Below are 19,004 nucleotides of genomic sequence, written 5' to 3'. Positions count from 1 at the left end.
GCCCACAGAAGGAACTGGAGGAGGCGGCGGCGGCCTCCGCGGCCGTCGCGGCCGGACACTGCTCAGGGCGGAGGACTGCCCACACACGAAGCTTACCTTTGACTTCTCCCCGTCTGCCTCCGGCCTTGACTTGTGACCGTAGGCTCTTTTGGGCTTCTCTGACCCAGCTAGCCAGACCCCAGACCCCAACCATGTTCCCGGTGAAGGTGAAAGTGGAGAAATCAGGTGAGGACCCCGAGGTCGGGGGCCTGTAGGGGAGCACCGGACTGATCAGGGTGTGGGAGTCCCTATAGACAGCATTATCGCGATAAGGCGGACTACGCGACTTCTCCCCGCAGCCCATCTGACTATCGCTGCCAGGCATCGAGCGATTCCTGCCACCTTGATACCCTCCCGGTGTGTGTTCAGGATAGCTTTGAGGTTGAATGGTGGTGGCTCAGGCAGTGGTGTGGTGCGGTAAGACATGGGGATCCCGAGCCGTGTGACTCAAAGAAGGACTCTTTTGTCCGTTTCTCCATTTCTCGCAGTGGTCATGAGTCCAGCATTTGCTGAGCACCTGAAGTACAGGAAAGCTTTTAATCCTCGTAGTCACTGTATCCCAATAATCCTAGGACGTGGGAAATGTGGTAGATGGGGAAACTGAACCTGAGAGAGAGGAAGTCATTTTGGGTTGGGGCCAAGCTTGATGGGAACCCAGGAGTGGCACGTTAAGGGTGGTGGGAGAGGCATGGGATCCAGACAACAAAATAATAGTAAAATGACGTGAGATGTTAAATGCTATAAGTGGTAATAAAACGAAACAGGAGAAGGTAGGGAGATCAGGAGTGAGGCAAGGTGAGGGAGAGAGTGATGAGGATAAGTGAGAGAACAGAAAATCTGACAAAGGAAATAGCTTTGAAACAGCGGAGAGGTGAAAGCCTTGTCCGGAGTGTTTAAGGGCCAGCACGGAGACCAGTGTGGCTGGAGCAGAGTGAGTGCCGTAGAAAGTGTGAGGAGATGAGAGCAAAGGTTGGGGGGGGGGGCGGTCAGGTCTTTGGCTTTTGCTCTGAGGGAAATGGGGAGCCAAGGGAGGGTTTTGAACCAAGGAGGGAGTTTTACAAGACGGCCCCCCAGATGCCAAAAAATGCCCCAAAAATCGTGGGTGGAAAAGTGAAGGGGGCCTGACCACAACAAAATGATGGTGGTGAGGAAGGAGCAGTCAGGGTCATGGAGGCCTGTGAACACCAGGCTGAAACACTCAGACTCTGCCCCAGGGGGGCACTGCAGAGTCATGGAGGGTTCTAAGCAGGGAAGGATCAGGGTCAGGTTTGGGTTTAGGAAGGTTCCCCTGGCCACCTTGTGGAGGGTTCATTAGAAGGGGAGACTGAGGCTGGGAGCCCAGGGGGAGGGAGGGAAAGGACCCGGGTGGGCAGACTAGGGAGGGGGGAGGGGGGAGAGACACTCAGGGGACCAAGTGGACAGGCCGTGGGGTGGGCGGGGGAGGGAGGGAAGGGACCTTGTTGAGGCCCAGGGAGGGATGGGGTGACAGTGTGGATACCCCTGAGAAGGGGGTCCAGGAAAAGGGATAAGTTTAGAGAGACACTGAGGCCAGTGTGGGACCCCGTAGGTGGCAGGAGCCTGGGGGATGTCAAGGGGAAAGTGTCCAGGAGTCCGTAGGATCCCAAGATCTGAGGTTCAGGAGAGAAGCAAGGACTAGGGAAGGAGAGGTGGGCATGATCCATACCTTGGCTCCTAACCAAGGCTCTTTGCTAGAATCTCAGCTGCCCCCAGCCCTGCATCCCCACCCTGTCTCTCCTCTGAGTCATGTCTCCTGGTCTCTTCAGGAAGTCTCAGGGCTGGCAAAGCATGTCCCCAAGTGTCCTTCCAGGCTCTGAGCGCTGGGTCAGAGCTCCTACTAGTTGGAAGAGAAGAGCGAACACCCTACAAGAGTAAGAGGAGAATATTTATAACATCATCACCTACTTATGTTCCGTGATGAAGAGAGGCAAACACACAGTCTGACGGGGCCAGGCAGGGGCTGTGGCATGCAGGACGGTGGGCCCAGATCTCATTTCCTGGGGGAAAAAAAGCCAAAAATGGGTATTTGAGAGGAAATCTCCCAATTATTAAATTTAGTCATCTTATTCAGATTTAACTCAGATTTAAAATAACACAACTACCTCAGCCAAACAAAGCACATCTGGCGGCTGGATTCTGCACCCAGTTTGAGTCCGTGCCTTATAACTTCAGCTGTGGAGCCAGATGACCTGGGTGCAAATCCTCAGCCTTGCAATTTCCTAGCTGTGTGACTTTGGGCAAGTAGCCTAACATCTCTGTGCCTCAGTTTCATCATCTGTAAAATGGGGATAAACATCATATTTACCTGCCAGGGTTATTGTGAAAACTCAATGGGTTAATATGTGTGATGTGCTTGGAACAGTGCTTGGCACATAATAAGCACTCTATATATGTTACTTATTATTATTGCATCCTACTAAGAGATTCATATACAACATAGGTTTGTTTAAACCTCAAAACAGTCCTAGCAGGTAGGTATCATTCAGAGACCCATTTTCGAGATGAGGAAACAGGCTCAATGAGGTAAGGTGACCCATCTTAGGTCACACGTGAACATGTGCGTCAGCCCTGGAAGCCAGAGCTCTTGCTCATCATTTCAGTAGTCTCTGCCCACTGTACCCTCCCAGCATGCCTGGGCCCGACCGAAGGATTGGATACACATGCCCTTCCCTGGCCCAGTGGCTGCCCACCTGCGGTGGGCCTGGGAAGTGACTCCTGCTTGGTACCCTCTTCCCCAGAGTTGGAGATGGCCAAGGCCCGGAACCAACTGGATGCTGTTCTGCAGTGTCTGCTGGAGAAGAGTCACATGGACAGGTTGGGACCTGGCCCAGCATGGGGTCATAGGGATTCGGGGGCCCTGGGTGGGACCCCAGAGGCTGGCTTAGGGAGGAAGGGGCCCAATGGATGAGGCCACTGGGTGCCTTCCCACCCTGGGCCCTTGGAACCCTGAGCCTACAGTTCTCCTCTGCTACCAGGGAGCGTCTGGATGAGGAAGCTGGGAAGACCCCCTCAGACACCCACAACAAGTAAGTTTTATTGATGGGATCTGTGTTTGAGGGTTTGTGGTAGATAACTTCTTTCCTCATCCAAGCCCTGACCACCCTGCCCCATGCTTTCTCCACCACACTCCTAACCACTCTCCGTGTACAAAGGCCCTGGGGCAGCAGAAGCTTAGATCCCCTGATGATGCCACCTCGAGCCCCGGTGTGGGGGGAACACAAGGCCTGAGGAGTTGGTGGCATCTATATGAGCTTGATCACAGTACCCCCAGGGTGCCCTCTGGGGGGTTTTGAGCAGGCATTTGTTCAAGGGTAAGCCTGCTGACGCCCTGCCTCTCCCCACAGGGATTGCTCCATCACGGCCAGCGGCAAACGGTAAGGTGGCAGGGGCCCCAGCCAGCTGATGAGAGGTCCTCAGTCCCCACCCCGGTCCTGAAATTCTCCCTCCCCACACAGGCCATCTGCCCGATTCCCCCATCAGCGGAGGAAGAAGAGGAGGGAGATGGATGAGGGGCTGGCCGAGGGAGGGCCACAGCGATCCAGTGAGTAGTCGGTGGCCCTGGAGGGCAGGCAGTGATGGCGGTCTACGTGACGATATTCATACCCCTCCCACTCTCACCACCCTAGACTCGTACGTGATCAAGCTGTTTGACCGGAGCGTGGACTTGGCTCAGTTCAGTGAGAACACACCACTGTACCCGATCTGCCGAGCCTGGATGCGCAACAGCCCCACAGTGCGCGAGCGTGAACGCTCGCCCAGTTCACCGCTGCCCCCACTGCCTGAGGATGAGGAGGTGGGATGGGTGGTGGGCCCCTGCCCAGCAGCCAGGGAGGGCAGTGGGTAGACAGTCACAAGGTACCTTCCCCCCAGGCTAATGGGATAGACAAGCACAGGTCTCTGTGTCTCCCAGGTAACTCCTGGATCTGGTGAGGCACACAGATAGGAACCCTTAGGCCAGGGGAGCGGTTGGAGTGCCCCAGAGCAGACAGACGTGGCTATCTGGTCTGGGAGGGAGAGGGGACAGGGTTCCTCTGGGCAAATAGATGTGACCTCCAAGATCAGGGGTTCCCAAGAGCTGGGGGACTGGGCAGGGGTTCTTAGTGCAAACAGGTGTAGCCACCTGGCCTAGGGGAGCAGATGGGGACCCCTTGGGCTGGGAATGGAAGTCTCCATAGATGGAGGTCTGTGTGCTGGGCAGGAGTAATTGAGGGGATCCCTGGGTTGGATAGGAGAAAACAGGGATCCTTGGAGCAGACAGACATGACTCCTAAGTACAGGTCCCTGGTGAGTCCCTCATGTCTTTTGTCACTGGGAAAGGAAGGAGGTGTGAAATGTGTGCCCCTGGCCCTCTTCTCTGACTCTCTTGGGCTTGGGTGGGGTCCTGTATCCTCAGGGTTCAGAGGTCACCAACAGCAAGAGTCGTGATGTGTATAAGCTGCCTCCGCCCACAGCTCCCGGACCACCCGGAGATGCCTGTAGATCCCGAATTCCATCCCCACTGCAGCCTGAGACCCAGGGTACCCCTGATGATGAGGTGGGTGTGCAAGGCCGGCCTGGGGCAATGGGGCAGGAGTTGTGGGGCTCGGGCGTGGCCACCCAGCCTGGCCTCTCTGTCCATGCAGCCCTCTGAGCCTGAGCCCTCACCCTCCACACTCATCTACCGAAACATGCAGCGCTGGAAACGCATCCGCCAGAGGTGAGCATCCCCCAACTGCTTGTTCCCTGTGGCCTGTGTTCCAACTGTTGAGTCCTCCCTCTGCCTTCCCCCCACCCCAACTGCAGGTGGAAGGAGGCATCCCATCGGAACCAGCTTCGTTACTCAGAAAGCATGAAGATCCTACGGGAGATGTACGAGCGACAGTGATGTTCCCCTGTCCCCACCCCAATAAACATTCCCCTCCTCCACACTGGCCTCTGCTTTCTCCAGCCCATCCTTCCCGGATCAGACATAAAGCAGTTGGCACAGCTCTAGCACATTTATTGGGGGAGTGAGGAGACGGGGCATCAGGGAATTTGAGGCGAGAGAAAGATTGTGGGGAATCAAAGAAAATGGCTGCTTGGTTGGGTCTTGGAGAATAAGGGGAGGGGTGTGGAAGGTGGTTATGTGGTTGGAGACTTGGGGGTCAAGACAGTGACTGGGGGGTTCTGGTTAGAGCTGGGCATAGGGGCCTAGGACATCCGTGCAGAGTCTGAGGAGATGGGGTGGGTATCTGTACAGTGTGAGGTTGAGGGTCCTGGTTGGCCTAGAATAGGTGTACAAGGGTGGGGGTCAGAAAAGGGGTTCAAGAGTATGGGGGTGGCTGGCTGAGGTTTCAAGTTAGAAGATGGGTTGGGGGGAGAGAGTGAGGAGAAGTGGAGTATCTGGTTGGAATGAGGGGAAGGACCCAGAGTCTTGGGGACCAGGCCAGGAAGGTCCAGGGTGGGAGGTCTGTGCAGAGTCTGGGACATTTGAGGGGAAGTGGGGGCTTATGCTTGATTGGCCTAGGCCTAGGGTGGGGGCAGGTCTGTCTACACCATAATCTTGGGTGGGGGGGATTGAAACGGGGTGTGGAGATGTTTTCCTAGAGAAGTCAGAAGGAAATAGGGAGTTTGTGGAGTGGGGTTCTATGCCAAGCGGGGTCAGTGGGGATGGGAGACTGTAGGCTGAGAGATTGTGCTTGTAGGGTCTGGAAGCCAGAGAGGTGTCGGGAGGTTTGAAAACAGGAGAGTGTGTGAGAGAGGGAGTGTCAGTGGAAAGGTCTAGGTTATCAAGGCTGAGTCTAGGTTGGAAGGTTCAAGGCAGATCCCAGATTGGGTGGGCGGGTAGTCTTGGCGCGCTCGGGATATCTGGCTGGGCGGAGTCAGGTCGGCTTTAAAAGTGCGGTGGAGGGGCCTCAGGCGGCTTCCAGGGTTCAAGCGTGCCCTGGCTCCTGCTTGGCGGCAGCCGCCGGCGGCGACGGCAGTGGAGCCTGGGCCGGAGCAGGTGCGGCCTGGATGGAAAGGACGCCCTCAGGGGACAGCGCGGACGTCACGGCCGCAGGGTCCACGCCAGGCGGCAAGCGGTAGCGGCGGTGAAACTCGCGCGCGATGTATCCGTGCTCATCCTGGAGGGAAAGAGGCTTGAGGGGCTCGGCCCATTCCCTGTAGATGCCCCGCCCCTCCGGCCTGCGGATCCCGCGTACTTGTTCTGGCCCCGCCCCCGCCAACGGGCTCACCGGGCGCTCCTCGTGGCGCGCGTGCACCTCCACGTGGTCGCCAACCACCTTGACGGCGATTTCCTCCGGTGAGAAGTGCTTCACATCCAGCAGCACCGAGAAATGCCCGGGGTCGGTCGATACCTGCGCACAGCCCGATAGTCATCGGGCGGGGCGAGGCTCCGGGGACCCAGAAAGGCCCCTCCCCTTGGTTCTCCGTTGGTTCCGGTGCTGCAGCTGTTCCTGGCCTCTGGAACTGGGGCGTCCCCTTTCCTACACGTAGCCACCGAGGACCTCTTCTCCCAGAATAACTGGGATCATCCCTCCCCTTGTAGCCACTAGGATTCCCCTCTCATCCAGAGTGATGAGGCCCCCTTACCCTGCAAGGTCAGGGACCTCCGTCCTCACGGGGTAAGGCCTGCCCTCTCCCCCAGTGTCAGCAATGCTGTAGTCAGCGTGTCCTTCTGAACACGGACTGCTCAGCCCCCTTCCCCTCAGAGCCCCAGGGGCCCTTACTGCACCACCCACGCCAGAAATCGCCAAGATGCCTCCTCCCCCAGTCTCCAGAGTCCACTTTCTACCCTCCCACTCGAGTCACGGGATTGCTTGAGCCCTCAGTAGTTACCAGTACTCCTCCCCCACTTCTGAGTGGCCAGACCCCCCTTTCTCAAGTCACAGGACCCTCCCTCCCCTCTACCTCTCCAGGAGACATACTGTCACCACAGTCTCCAAACTCTCTTCCTCAAGAATAACAAAATATTCCCTCCCCTCGGGAGGCACTGGGAGCCCCACGCCCTTCAGAATGACTGGGCTCCCCGTTTTCCCCAGATTCCCTGGGTCCCCAGCCTCCTTCAGAATCACCAAGACTTCCCTCAGAGTGACCGCCCCCACCCAATTAGTGACCCAGCCCTTACACTCCTCTCGGAGCTGAGACCCTCCTCAGACTGAGGGGGACCTCCCACCCCTTTCAGTAATCTGACCTCCGAGAATCCATACTCAGGGAACTCCGGAAGCCCCTCTGAGGGGCCGGACTCTCTGGCCCGCTCAAAGTCAAGGGACATTCCTTCACCCCCCTCAGGGTGACCGGGGACCCCAGCCTTGGAAGTAGACGGATTACCGCCCCTCCCCCAGGCCTGGCACCTGGGCGGTAGGCAGCGCCACGCTGGGTGCGCGCAAGTAGTAGGGGGCCAGCGCGGCGGGGCAGAGCGCAGCCAGCTCGGCCTCCAGCAGCCCCTCGCCGAAGCGCTGGTCGAAGAGGCGCCCGGGTGCCGAAAGCCCGGGTAACGGGGCCGAGGCGCGGCGCAGCCAAGACGGCTGCACAGGCACCGGGATCTCCATCGTGCTCCGCCGCCGCCCTAGGCTCCGCAGTGCCCCAGCGGGTGCCGCCGCTGCTTTATAGTACGCTCTGTGTCCGCCCCTCGGCGGGCCGCCCGGGGACGTTGGGACTGCGGCCAGAGCCGGCCATTAATAGAGCCTTATTTAGACAGCCCAACAATGACTTGGCCATTTATTAAGCGCCTGCTGAATGCCAGGGAGGTATCATTCCCCAATTTTCCGAAAGGAAAACTAAAGCTGAGGAGGCGGAGCCTTGCCAGGGTGGGGTGCAAGCGTGGCGTTTGGGACCCACGGCCTGAGAAACCCACCAAAGAATTCCCAGTCCCTTTAATCCACCCCCGCCCCGAAGGCGCTCTGAGGATGACGCAGATGGCGGTCTTAGGAGCAGATTCCTGGGTACAGGGAATGCGGTAGCTGGGCCAGGCTGTCAGGAGGACACAGAACAGACCCTATTTCCATCTCAGCAGGGCCCTGGTCCCAGCCCCCCGGCAAGCCGGGCCTAATTCTGTGCGTCTGACTCAGCCTCGGGTGCACAGGGCAGCGGGGTCTGCCAGGTGAGCAGCGGCCAGGGGGTGCGGGCAAGAACAGTCCAGGCTGGCCCCCCTGAGGCAGCGCGCCGGGGCCCAAAATAGCTCATTTTGATCCAGCCACCTCGGCCAGGAGCCCAGGCCTGGCATTTGGCGCAACCAGCTGCTCCTGGAGCAAGACGGAAGTGGTTAGATGACCGGGTGGGACTGGTAGGCTGCTGGACTGATGGAGGGACGGCGGTTAGAAAGGGCATAGGCGCCCTTATTGCCCCTGCAACGGGAAAAACCGTAGTTCGACTGAAATCTGGATGAGATATACGCAGCCAGAGGGGGCGTGGCCAGCATACACGAGTACAGGAAAGCGAGAGTACATTGGAACCCCTCCTAACCGCGAGCCCAGCCTCAGCTCCTTTCCATTGGTCCACGGACTTGCCAGTTACAGCAGCTCGCTACGGTTCTCCAATTAAACATGCTCTCTCATTCACGTTACAGCCAACCAATTGTGAGACATCTCCCTTTGGCCACCGTCCAATTACTTTTATTTTCCTATCATTCGTCGCCTTGGAGGCCGCTCTCTTCCCGCGCCTGCAGTCCCCGAGAGGGGCGGGGCTGATAGGACATTGCTAAGCGACAAAGATGCGCTCCGAGTGAGTCCGGTGACCGAGAAGAGCAGGCGGAATCGGCGAGGTAGCTGCGGGATGGACTGCAGGTGAGACCGATCCCTCTTCCGGGGATCACAAGAGGGCTGGGGAGGACCAAGGGTGAGAGCAACGCAGCCTAGGATCAGGTTTTCTAGGGTGCGGAGTCTCTCGTTCTCAACCGCACTGGAACTACAACTCCCAAGATGCTCCATAGCCTTAAGCGGCTCCCGCCTTGGACTTCACCATCCCGGGGTTTCCATAGCGTCTTACGTTCTGCTAAGTGGCCCCGAGGGCTTTTTTTTTTTTTTTTTTTTTTTTTTTTCTCCTCTAACCTCGAAATTCTCAGGGGCATCTTGGGAATTAAGATTCTTAATTTTGAATTTGTCCCCAGATTCCCATGGGTGTTATTTTTGACCTTTCTTGTTTAGGCGGAGCCCAGTGACTATAGGGATTGTAATCCATCTACCCCTTTCTCCTCAGATAGTGTCCCAAGGACTTATGGGAAATGTACAGTGATAAGGTTTAGCCTTGGCCCTTAACGTGAGCTCCACTTCAGAATCACCTGGGACACTGCGAAGAAGATGTATGTAGATGCCCAGCCCCCTTCCTGATATTCTGATTCTTTTGGTCTGGGGTGAGGATCACGCATCTGTAGTTTTAAAAGACTCCTCCTAGACTGGATCCACGGTTAAGAACCACCAACCAACAGTTCCTGGGTCCTTCTCTTTTGAGACTGCTCCAAGGGCTGGTGGGAATCATGCCTCCGGTATCATTATCTTGAGTGTGCAGTGGTGCTTCATGGGAATTATAGTCCATCTCTTCCAGGAATCCATGGGAATCGTAGTGTGGTTCTGCCCCCTTACCATTCTCCCATTCACTCCACCCACATACAGCCTCCCAGCAGGGCTGCAGTGACCATGCTCTGCCTGCCAACCCCCCTCTCCCCTTGCAGCTTGCCAGCTTTCTCCACCCAAGACAGTACTTTTGGGGACGGCCCCCTGGGTCGAAGCCACTACTGACCTGGCACCCCAAGGTGAGGACACCCAACAGAGAGTGCTGTGTTCCAGCCCAGTAGCAAGGGAGTGACGACTAGAGGGAAGGAAGACATGATGAGAGATGGGGGTGAGAGATCAAAAGACAGTCCCTCCTCTTTTCCCTATGGCCCTACCCTTATCCTGTCCTCTACCACCTAAATCCTGCATCACAGCCCCAATCACTTTGAGTTGTTGCAATCGTGGGATGTGTTTCCTCCCCTCCGGACTGAGACTTCTTATGTGTCTTCGTTACCCTACAGGGATAACCCCTCGGCCTCACTTTTTCTTCTCCTCGCTTCCCCTATCTTAGACCCTGAACTCATCCAAGTCCCAGAGATCCAGGCTCCCAGAAGCTCCCAGGGCTCTGGCCACAGGTCCCAAATCCCCTGAGCTGTTTGAGGAGTCCTGGCCATCCAGCTCAGGGACCCCTTCCCCACCCAGCACCACTGAGGGACAGATGGGAGCCTCTCCACCACTCACCGTGACTGACAGCGGGGACTCTGTGGTGGCCAAGTAAGTAACAGTAGCCCTGGGGGAAAAGAAGCGTTTGGATCAGTGGGAGGGGGCAGACATCCCATAATAATCATCACAGCCAGATCCGCACTTTTAGGACCACGCTTCATGCACGTTAGCAAGCGATCTGGAGCGAGGTTCAAATCCAAGCTTTGTCACCATCTCTGTATATGATCCTGGCCTCAGTTTCCTCATCTGTAAATTGGGGATATTAATAGCATGTATACTCTAGGGCTGTTTTAAATTTTCAATGAGTCACTGTCCGTACAGCATCTATAACAATGCCTGTCACATAGTGAGCACTTGGATTTGTAGGATCAAGGTTCAGCTGCTATAACACAGAGTCCCAAATTAATTGTGGCTTAAACAAGAGAGTACTTATTTCTTCCTCACCTAATAGTCCAGACAGAAGCAACCAGGCCTGATATGGCAGCCCCTAATTGAGGTGCCAGAGACATAGTTTCCTTCTCTCTTGTCGCTCTCACTTCCCTAGTCTGTTACCCTTTCCTTCATGGCTCATAATGGCTCCCAGCCACATCCATTTTCCAGAATCACACCTCCTCATACCTGTTGGTCAAGAACAGAGTTACATGGCCATAAAGCTACAAGGGCACCTGGTAAATGTATTTATAGAAGAGTGGCTATGTGCCCCGGATTATATCATCTTATATAATACTGCATTACTGGGGGACTTCCCTGGCGGTCCAGTGGTTAAGACTCCGCACTCCCAATGCAGGGGCCACAGGTTCAATCCCTGGTTGGGGAACTAAGATCCCACATGCCGCACAGAGTGGCAAAAACAAAACAAAACAAAACAAAACTGCATTACTCTATAAGAAAGGAGAACTGATGTTGAGGGCCAACTCCCAAGTGCTGCTATGGAGCTAGGTAAAAATTGGCTATTGTGATTATTATGGTTATTATTAAGTATTAGGCTCTCCTCATCCCACCCACCTTGTAATTCTCTGATGCTCACAGGTACATAAACCGGTTCCGACAGGCTCAGCCCACAAGCCGAGAGGAACGCGAGTCTGCGGGCCCAACGCCAGCTGACTTTTGGTGGCTGTGGCCTGAATCACCAGACCCCAGCAGTCAACTTGCAGCAGGTACCTGCTTCAGTCTCATCTACTCCTGGCCTATAACCTCTCCTGAGCTATACCCCCAGCAGCCACTCCTCCTGGCCCCCCCCAAATCAATTGGAGCTTCTCAACAGGAGCCAATGAACCAGAAGGAAGACCCAACACAGCAGTCCCGACTCGTGCCAAGCTGGCCAGTGCATCACAGACTATGGCCCCCCTTCAGGAAATAAAGCAGGTGACATCCCCATCCACTCCTTCCCCTACGTGCCTGAACTGGCAGCACCAGCCCTGGGATAGAATTAGAGTCGACCCCCAATTCAAGGAAGTGTAAACAAAAAAGGAAGGTCTTGCTGGCTAATGCAATCAAGAAATCCAAAGGTAGCTGCTTTCAGGCATAGCTGAATCCAGGTGTTTGAACCATACTGGGAGGAACTTGACTCTCATGGCTCCCTGTTCCTCTCTGTTTGGCTCAATCTCAGGTAGGCTTTCCCCTCAAAATAGCTAAGATGGCCCCGTTTACTCTAGGCTTCTAACGTACTTGATCACTCCAGTGGAAAGAGAAGCCTTTTCCAATAGCTCCATCCTAAACCCCAGGGCTTACTCTCATTCGCTCATCTTTGAGCCAATCACTGTGAATCAGAGGACAGAACATTATGACTAGCCAGGCCTGATCAGGAAGGCAGGGTCAACCCTTCTATAACAATGACTGCACTGAGGGATATGGATCCACAGAGGAAAACCTGGTCTCTCTTTCCTGAGGAAGAAGAGCAGATTCTAAGCCAGCATGTGAGGGCGCCAGGTGGAATGTAGACCTGCATCCAGGCCCTCTGTCCCGAGCCCCTTTCCCAGTAGCCTTTGGGATGGGTACTGGCCTCTGACCCCTCTCACCTCACAGAGCCTCAACACGTGGAACTCATCCCTGCTGGACTTGGAGACACTGAGCCTGCAAAGCAGAGCTGCCAAGCTGCTCAAACGCAGGTGCCTCCCCCGCCCCCATCACCCTCCCCACTCCTTCCCCTCCAGGCTCGGGCCACTGCCTCTGAGACCCCCGTTGCCTCACTTCTGCCTCTCCCTACAGCAAGGCCTCCATCTCTTCCTCCTCCTTCCTCAGCCCCAGCGATGCCGGCATCTCCTCATTCCCCGTCAGCTCTGATGGCCTCTCTCCCTTCTCCATGACCTTCACTTCTGACTCCAGCAAGGGCTCTGACCCCAAGGCACAAGGTAGGTTCTGAGAGGCAAGGATGAGGGCAGTCTGGTTGCAAATCCCAGCCTTTCGATTTACCAGCTCTGTGACCTTGGGCCTCTCTGGGCCTTGTTTCCCCAGCTGTAAAACAGGGGAAATAATTGTACTCCTCTGCTATGGGTGTTGTGAGGATTAAATGAGTTGGTGAATACATGGAACACCTAGCACGACTCTGTTAACAGTAGCTATCAGGACTATGCATGTTCTCTCTCTGCATCCTGTCTGCAGTTCTGAACACGAAGCCCCAAAATCAGAAGGCTTTTTGCAAATTTGGCACCACAGCTGATTTGCCAGCAAAAGTTGATGTAAACAATACGAAGAATATTCATATATCTATCTTATTTTATGGAGGTATAGTTGATTTACAATATTATATTAGTTTCAGGTGTACGACATAGTAATTCAAAATTTTTAGAGATTATACTCCATTTAAAGTTATTATAAAATATTGGCTATATTCCCTGTGCTCCACAATATTTCTTTGTAGCTTATTTATTTTACACATAGTAGTTTGTACCTCTTAGCCCCTGTCCCTATCCTGCCCCTCCTCTGCTTCCCTCTCCCCACTGGTAACCACTAGTTTGTTCCCTATATCTGTGAGTCAGTTTCCGTTTTGTTATATTCATTCATTTATTTTATTCTTTCAATTCTACATATAAGTGATAACATATGGTATTCACCTTTCACTGTCTGACTTATTTAACTAAGCATAATACCTTCCAGGTCCATCCATGTTGTTGCAAATGGTAGAATTTCATTCTTTTTAATGGATGAGGAGGATTCCATTGTATATATACACCACATCTTCTTTATCCATTTGTCTGTTGATGGACACACTTAGGTTGCTTCCATATGTTGGCTATTGTAAATAATGCTGCTATGAACATTGGGGTGCATGTATCTTTTTGAATTACTGTTTTCATTTTCTTCAGCTATAGACCCAGGAGTAGAATTGCTGGATCATATGGTAGTTCTATTTTTAGTTTTTTGAGGAACCATCGTATTGTTTTCCACAGTGGCTGCACCAGTTTACATTCCCATAAACAGTGTACAGGGGTTCCCTTTTCTCTACATCTTCACCAACATTTGTTATTTGTGGTCTTTTCGATGATAGCCATTCTGACAGGTATGAGGTGATATCTCACTGTGATTTTGATTTCCATTTCTCTGATGAGTAGCAATGTTGAGCATCTTTGAATGTGCCTGTTGGCCTTCTGTATGTCTTCTTTGGAAAAATGTCTATTCAGGTCTTCTGCCCATCTTTTTTAATCAGGTTGTTTGTTTTTTGATGTTGAGTTGTATAAGCTGTTAATATATTTTGGTCATTAATCCCTTATCAGTCGTACTGTTTGCAAATATTTTCTCCCATTCAGTAGGTTGTCTTTTTGTTTTGTTGATGGTTTCCTTTGCTGTACAAAACCTTTTAAGTTTAATTAGGTCCCATTCATTTATTTTTGCTTTTGTTTCCTTTGAGTTAGGAGACAGATCTACAAAAATTTTGCTATGATTTGTGTCAAAGAGTGTTCCATGCCTGTGTTTTCTTGTAGGGGTTTTATAGCTTCAGGTCTTACGTTTAGGTCTTTAATCCATTTTGAGTTTCTTTTTGTATGTAGTGGGAGAATATATTCTAATCTCATTCTTTTACATGTAGCTGTCCAGTTTTCCCAGCACCACTTATTGAAGAAACTGTCTTTTCCCCATTGTATATTCTTGCTTCCTTTGTTGTAGATTAATTGACCATAAGTATGTGGGTTTACCTCTGGGCTCTCTGTTCTATTCCATTGACCTACTTGTCTGTTTTTGTGCCAGTACTGTTCTGTTTTGATTACTGTAGCTTTGTAGTATAGTCTGAAGTCAGGGAGTAAATATTCGTTCTTCTTTCTATGGATATATAACATTGAACTATATGAAACTTTTGTCTGTAAGTGAAAAATGGTTGAATAATGGCAATTTCATATTGTTCAACTAAATACCAATGTGTTTGAGTCTGGTGACTGACCCAGACCCCTGTCAACACTGTACATACCATGTAACTTTGCTAAAACATGCACACAGTTGAACTCTCAAATTTCTGCCCCCAAGATTTCAGAGATTGGATTAAGGACCTGGGTTACTGTTACGGTCATCGTTGTTACCGTTACTCTGTGTCCAGGTCCTGGGATGCAGTGGTGCACAGGACAGATGCTCTCCATGTCTCACAGGACTCCCGTGAGTGGGGACAGGCAAGCAGAGAGAACAGAGTGGTGTTTGTGCATGTTGTGTGATCCTGCCCAAGCACTCCTGTCTGATTCTTTGCTCCTTCTCTTTTTATTCACTTCTCCTCCTTGAGCCTCAGTTTCCTCATCTGTAAAATGGGGATAAAACTACTACCTACTTCATGAGTTGTTTTGCAGATTAAATGTATTCATTATTTCACATAACAAACATTGAATATCTGTTGTGTATGAAGCCTGTGAGCAGGATTGGGGATTCCTTAGTGAACCAACCATACATGGTCCCACCTTCATGGTCCTCACAGGATAGTGAGTGTGGGGCAGAGGATAGCTACATAACTCCACAAACAAATGTGAAATATAAGCAGAAATGAGGGCCATGCAGGAGAGAATTGCGATGCTGGGATGTCAGAGAAGGCCTTCCTGGAAGAGGTGCTATCTAAGTGGAGACCTGAATGATGCAGGTGGGGACAATAGCCCTCTAGCCTGCACAAAGGACCTGCGGTCGGAGGGAACACGGTGCAGACAATGAACTAGGAAAGGCAAGAGCCAGGAGTAAGAGTAGTGTGGGATAAGGTGGAAGAGATTGGCGGGGGTTGGATTCCATGGGCTATGTAGGCATGTGAGGCATTTGGTCATAATCTACCGGGGAGCCACGGGAGAGTTCTGAGCAAGGAGGGCACGGGATCTTTATTGGCTCCCTATGGCTGCTATCAACATCTGGTGAGAGACAGACTCTGGTAGTTTGGGTTGGGCCAGAGCCTGAGGAGCAGAGTAGAGGGAAGTGGCCAGGTCTGGAAGTAGAATCACAGTATATAGAAGGGAGAGAAGAAGAGGTCCCACATGATGCACCCCGCCCCCCCTCTCTGTGCAGCATTAGTAGGTGGGGCTTCTGAGAGATAATGGTAGCCATACTAATCGTAACTGACAAAATGATGCTCTGGGTGATAGGGAATGGTGTCTCTTTGCCCCACAGGACCGAGGACAGCCAGTGGCCCTGCCTTTAGTCACTGCTGTATTCCCAGCACAGGGCTGGGCACTGGGATGGAACACAATAAACAGTTCATTTTGCATTTATGCCACAAATACTGACACTAGGTCCTGTTCTTGACACTGAGGATATGATAATGGCCAGATAGACAAAAATTGCTGTCCTTGTGTAGCTGGCATTGTGGAGGGAGAGATGAACAATAAATAAGCAGAGAAGTATGATATTTAGTAGTTAGAAGGCCCTTGTGTAGTTGGCATTGTGGAGGGAGAGATGAACAATAAGTAAGCAAAGAAGTATGATCTTTAGTTAGAAGGTGATAAGTGATAAGGAGAAAAATGGAACAGGAAAGAGGATGGAGAGTGGTAGGGCTGGGGTGGTTGCAGTTTTGAATAGGGTAGCCAGGGAAGGCTTCACTAAGAAGGTGATACCTGGGCAAATATTGGAAAGACTTAGAGTGAACCCTGTGGTTACATGAACGAAGAGCCTTCCAGGCAGAGGAAACCATAAATGCAAAGACTTTTGCTTTTTACCAGGAGAGAGGTGCCTCCCCGGGAAGATTCTAACCCAGGAGGACCCTGATCTGACTCAGGTGTTCACAGGCTCCCTCTGGCTGCGGGTGGGGAGGATAGGAAGAAGGGAAACCAGGGAGGAAGTTGCTTTGAGGTTGGCAGGTGAGGGAAGTAAAGTGGGGAGAAGTGGGCAGATTCTGGAGGATCCGCCTTGGTCACTGCTGTAACCACCACGTCCAGAACAGTGCCTGGCAAATAGTAAGAGCTCAATAAATATTTGTTGATGAATGAAGAATTGAATGATGACAAGTTGAGAAGCCCATGAGGGCTCTCTTCTCTGATTCTGCCCCTTTCCCCACTTCCCAATCTGCAGGGGACTTGGGACATTATCTGGAGAGCCTGTCTGAATAACCTTCTGGTACAGTCGAAGGGTGTGTGCTAGGCTGTCCTTGCTCATCCCCCCAGGCCCTGCCTTACCCCTCTTCCCTCTACTTACTCCACAGGAACCCCAGCACCTGCCCCCATCCCTACTCCATCCCCAGTCTCCTCCCGGGCACCCCTGCAGCCAGAGGATGACATTCTGTACCAGTGGCGGCAGCGGCGGAAGCTTGAACAGGCTCGAGGAAGCCAGGGTGATGGAACCTGGGTGCTGCCCCAGACCCCTGCCCTCACCCCTACGGTGAGATGGGGGAGGGAGGAGACTGAGGGGGCTGGAGCGGGGATCCTAAGGGAAATTGGAGGAAGAGGGAGGCTGAGGAGGACTGAGGACCCTCTACCCTTTCTCTCCCTCTCAGGTCCCTATCCCCATCTGTCTACAGACCTCTCCTGCCCCTGCGGAGACCCTTGGTTCCCTGGGAACCCAGCCTAACTGCATCCCACTTTGGGGCAGTGTGGCTCCACCTGGTCCCCGGGAAGCCTTCCGCTTGGAGAAGCCTCCTATTCCCCCAGGGTTCTCTCCACATATCTTTTGGGGCCCCAGTCCCCATGGATTCTTCTGGGCCCCGCAGCCCGGTCCCTGGGTATCTCTTGGGGCCATCCCTCCCACGGCCGCCGCCTCCCCCCCAGCGCCCCCAGCCTCCACTCCTGCGCCTCCAGCCTCAACCACTGCGCCCTCTGCCTCCACTCCCGCGCCCCCTGCCGCCCCCCAGGGCCCGCCCACCCCTGCACCATGCAGCCCAGCCGAGCTCGAGAGGCAGAGCTCCAAGCCTCGAAGAAGTAGAGCCCAACGCCGGGAGTCTGCTGGGCGAATCACGGCAGCGGACGAGGGCCCTGGCCCGCAGCTCAGAGGCGCGTTGGGCCAAGTAGTGGCGGCTCGGCTGTTCCCGGACAGCCTGGAGGACACGCCCCCTGGCCAAGAGGGCCCGCCTCCACCCGAGGCTGAATCTCAGAAAGTCAAGGCCACACGCCCTCAAACCGAGACTCTGTCCTCTCGTTCAGAGGTCACGGCCCCTTCATCTGAATCACGGTGTCCCCAGGCAGAGACCCCGCAGGGTCGGTCTAAGGCCGAGTCCCGGAACGCCAAGGCCATGCTCCCCCTAGTGGGATCGGTGCCTAGGAAGGACAAAGACACTTTCTTGGCTGAAGTCGGGTGTAAGCCGCCCAGGGTCCGGCCCCCTCCAGCTGAGGAGGCGGCCACTTGTGTTAAGGCCCCGACCGGTCCGTTCAAGGAGGGGGCTCTTGAAGTTGTGGTCACGCCCTCATCCGCTGATGGCCACGCCCCCTCAGAGGACGTCCTCTCCCAGGCTGCCAGACTTCTGCAGGCTGCGGAAGGTGAGTTGATGTGCACCGACGCTCGTGGCTGCCCGGATCTGAATGGCAGTCCAGCACGCTACGAGTCCGGCCTCCTGAATCTCGCTCTTTTTCCCCCAGACTCCGACGGCAGCGAGTTCCAGGATGACCCTATACTGCAGGTGCTAAGGGTTCAAAGGGCGGAGCTGCGGCGGCAGAAAAGGTGACCATGCGAGGAGTTAAGACACCCGGCCCCTGAATCCTCTGAGACCGCCGTTTGGTACCCACTTCTCCTGAGACCCTTTCCCAGAACATACACAGCCCCAGACCCCAATCCCGAGCAAAACCTCAGCCTCTGCTCACCTGTCCTTTTTCCAGGAATGTGGATGCCCAGATATCCCGTCTGCTGGGCCGCACTGAAGACCCAGGGTCTTGGTCTCCTCCAGCCAGGTCGCCTCCCGGGTCCCCAGGGATGCGGCTGAGGAGGGAAGGAGCCTCTCTTGAGGCCAGACGACTTTGAATTGTACAGATTCTATTTTTCCTAATAAATTTTTTTTTCAGGTTACTGGTTGTCTCTGAGAAGTTGTTTTGGAAAGGCCAAGGGTCATGCTAATTTAGGGAAATAGCTCCCATGCCCCGCCTCCCCCCCCCACACACACACACCCTAGCTCTGCCCTGCCCCACCTCACCCTAGTTTCTGACCACTGAAGCAAAGCCTCTTCTGGTTTCATCCTCTGTGAGGGCAGGAGAGGGGTTCCGGGCAAGACTGGGACTCACCTTATCTGACCTTCAACTCAGGAGTGGATCCTCCTGTCTCAGATGAGACCAAAGGAACTGTCCTCTGGGTATGAAGCTTGTAGAGTCATCAGAGTGTTGGACAATGGTCAGGCCTCAGTCCACGTCCTGCTCGAGCCAGCTGCAGCATTTGGTGCTCTGATCCCCGCCCCCTCCTTGAAGCACT

General features: G+C 53.7%; 3 protein-coding genes across 7 annotated transcripts; 2 read left to right on the top strand and 1 right to left on the bottom strand.

Moving 5' to 3' along the window:
* LIN37 (lin-37 DREAM MuvB core complex component) lies at nucleotides 1–4,956 on the top strand. 2 transcript variants are annotated; one of them, XM_060084978.1, is made up of 9 exons: nucleotides 2–225; nucleotides 2,796–2,871; nucleotides 3,033–3,083; nucleotides 3,402–3,431; nucleotides 3,513–3,598; nucleotides 3,684–3,850; nucleotides 4,451–4,591; nucleotides 4,680–4,753; nucleotides 4,840–4,956. In XM_060084978.1, exons 1-9 carry the CDS (start codon nucleotides 192–194, stop codon nucleotides 4,919–4,921), a joined length of 741 nt encoding a protein of 246 aa, XP_059940961.1. In that variant the 5' UTR covers nucleotides 2–191; the 3' UTR covers nucleotides 4,922–4,956. The 2 variants fall into 2 exon arrangements, with proteins under 2 accessions (XP_059940962.1, XP_059940961.1); XM_060084979.1 differs by lacking the exons at nucleotides 3,033–3,083; nucleotides 3,402–3,431 and having other exon boundaries at nucleotides 1–225.
* Nucleotides 4,957–5,018: 62 nt separating this feature from the next.
* On the bottom strand, nucleotides 5,019–7,735 carry HSPB6 (heat shock protein family B (small) member 6). Of its 2 annotated transcripts, none has more exons than XM_060084995.1 (3): nucleotides 7,371–7,735; nucleotides 6,219–6,374; nucleotides 5,019–6,140 (listed from the first exon to the last, which is right to left on the bottom strand). In XM_060084995.1, the coding sequence occupies exons 1-3, from the start codon at nucleotides 7,566–7,568 to the stop codon at nucleotides 5,949–5,951; spliced, it is 546 nt and encodes a 181-aa protein (XP_059940978.1). In that variant the 5' UTR covers nucleotides 7,569–7,735; the 3' UTR covers nucleotides 5,019–5,948. The 2 variants fall into 2 exon arrangements, with proteins under 2 accessions (XP_059940978.1, XP_059940979.1); XM_060084996.1 differs by having other exon boundaries at nucleotides 6,252–6,374; nucleotides 7,371–7,727.
* Nucleotides 7,736–8,614: 879 nt separating this feature from the next.
* On the top strand, nucleotides 8,615–18,608 carry PROSER3 (proline and serine rich 3). 3 transcript variants are annotated; one of them, XM_060084826.1, is made up of 12 exons: nucleotides 8,615–8,801; nucleotides 9,214–9,316; nucleotides 9,686–9,855; nucleotides 10,078–10,280; nucleotides 11,259–11,386; nucleotides 11,494–11,594; nucleotides 12,255–12,337; nucleotides 12,438–12,580; nucleotides 16,819–16,994; nucleotides 17,110–18,085; nucleotides 18,185–18,266; nucleotides 18,422–18,608. In XM_060084826.1, the coding sequence occupies exons 3-12, from the start codon at nucleotides 9,850–9,852 to the stop codon at nucleotides 18,561–18,563; spliced, it is 2,040 nt and encodes a 679-aa protein (XP_059940809.1). In that variant the 5' UTR covers nucleotides 8,615–8,801; nucleotides 9,214–9,316; nucleotides 9,686–9,849; the 3' UTR covers nucleotides 18,564–18,608. The 3 variants fall into 3 exon arrangements, with proteins under 3 accessions (XP_059940809.1, XP_059940810.1, XP_059940811.1); XM_060084828.1 differs by having other exon boundaries at nucleotides 8,616–8,801; nucleotides 12,471–12,580; XM_060084827.1 differs by lacking the exon at nucleotides 9,214–9,316.
* Nucleotides 18,609–19,004: the final 396 nt, after the last annotated feature.

Source organism: Mesoplodon densirostris, chromosome 19 (assembly GCF_025265405.1).
Source record: "Mesoplodon densirostris isolate mMesDen1 chromosome 19, mMesDen1 primary haplotype, whole genome shotgun sequence".
NCBI lineage: Eukaryota > Metazoa > Chordata > Mammalia > Artiodactyla > Ziphiidae > Mesoplodon > Mesoplodon densirostris.
The sequence above is the reverse complement of the archived record's forward strand: the minus strand, read 5'-3'. Positions and strand labels throughout refer to the sequence as shown.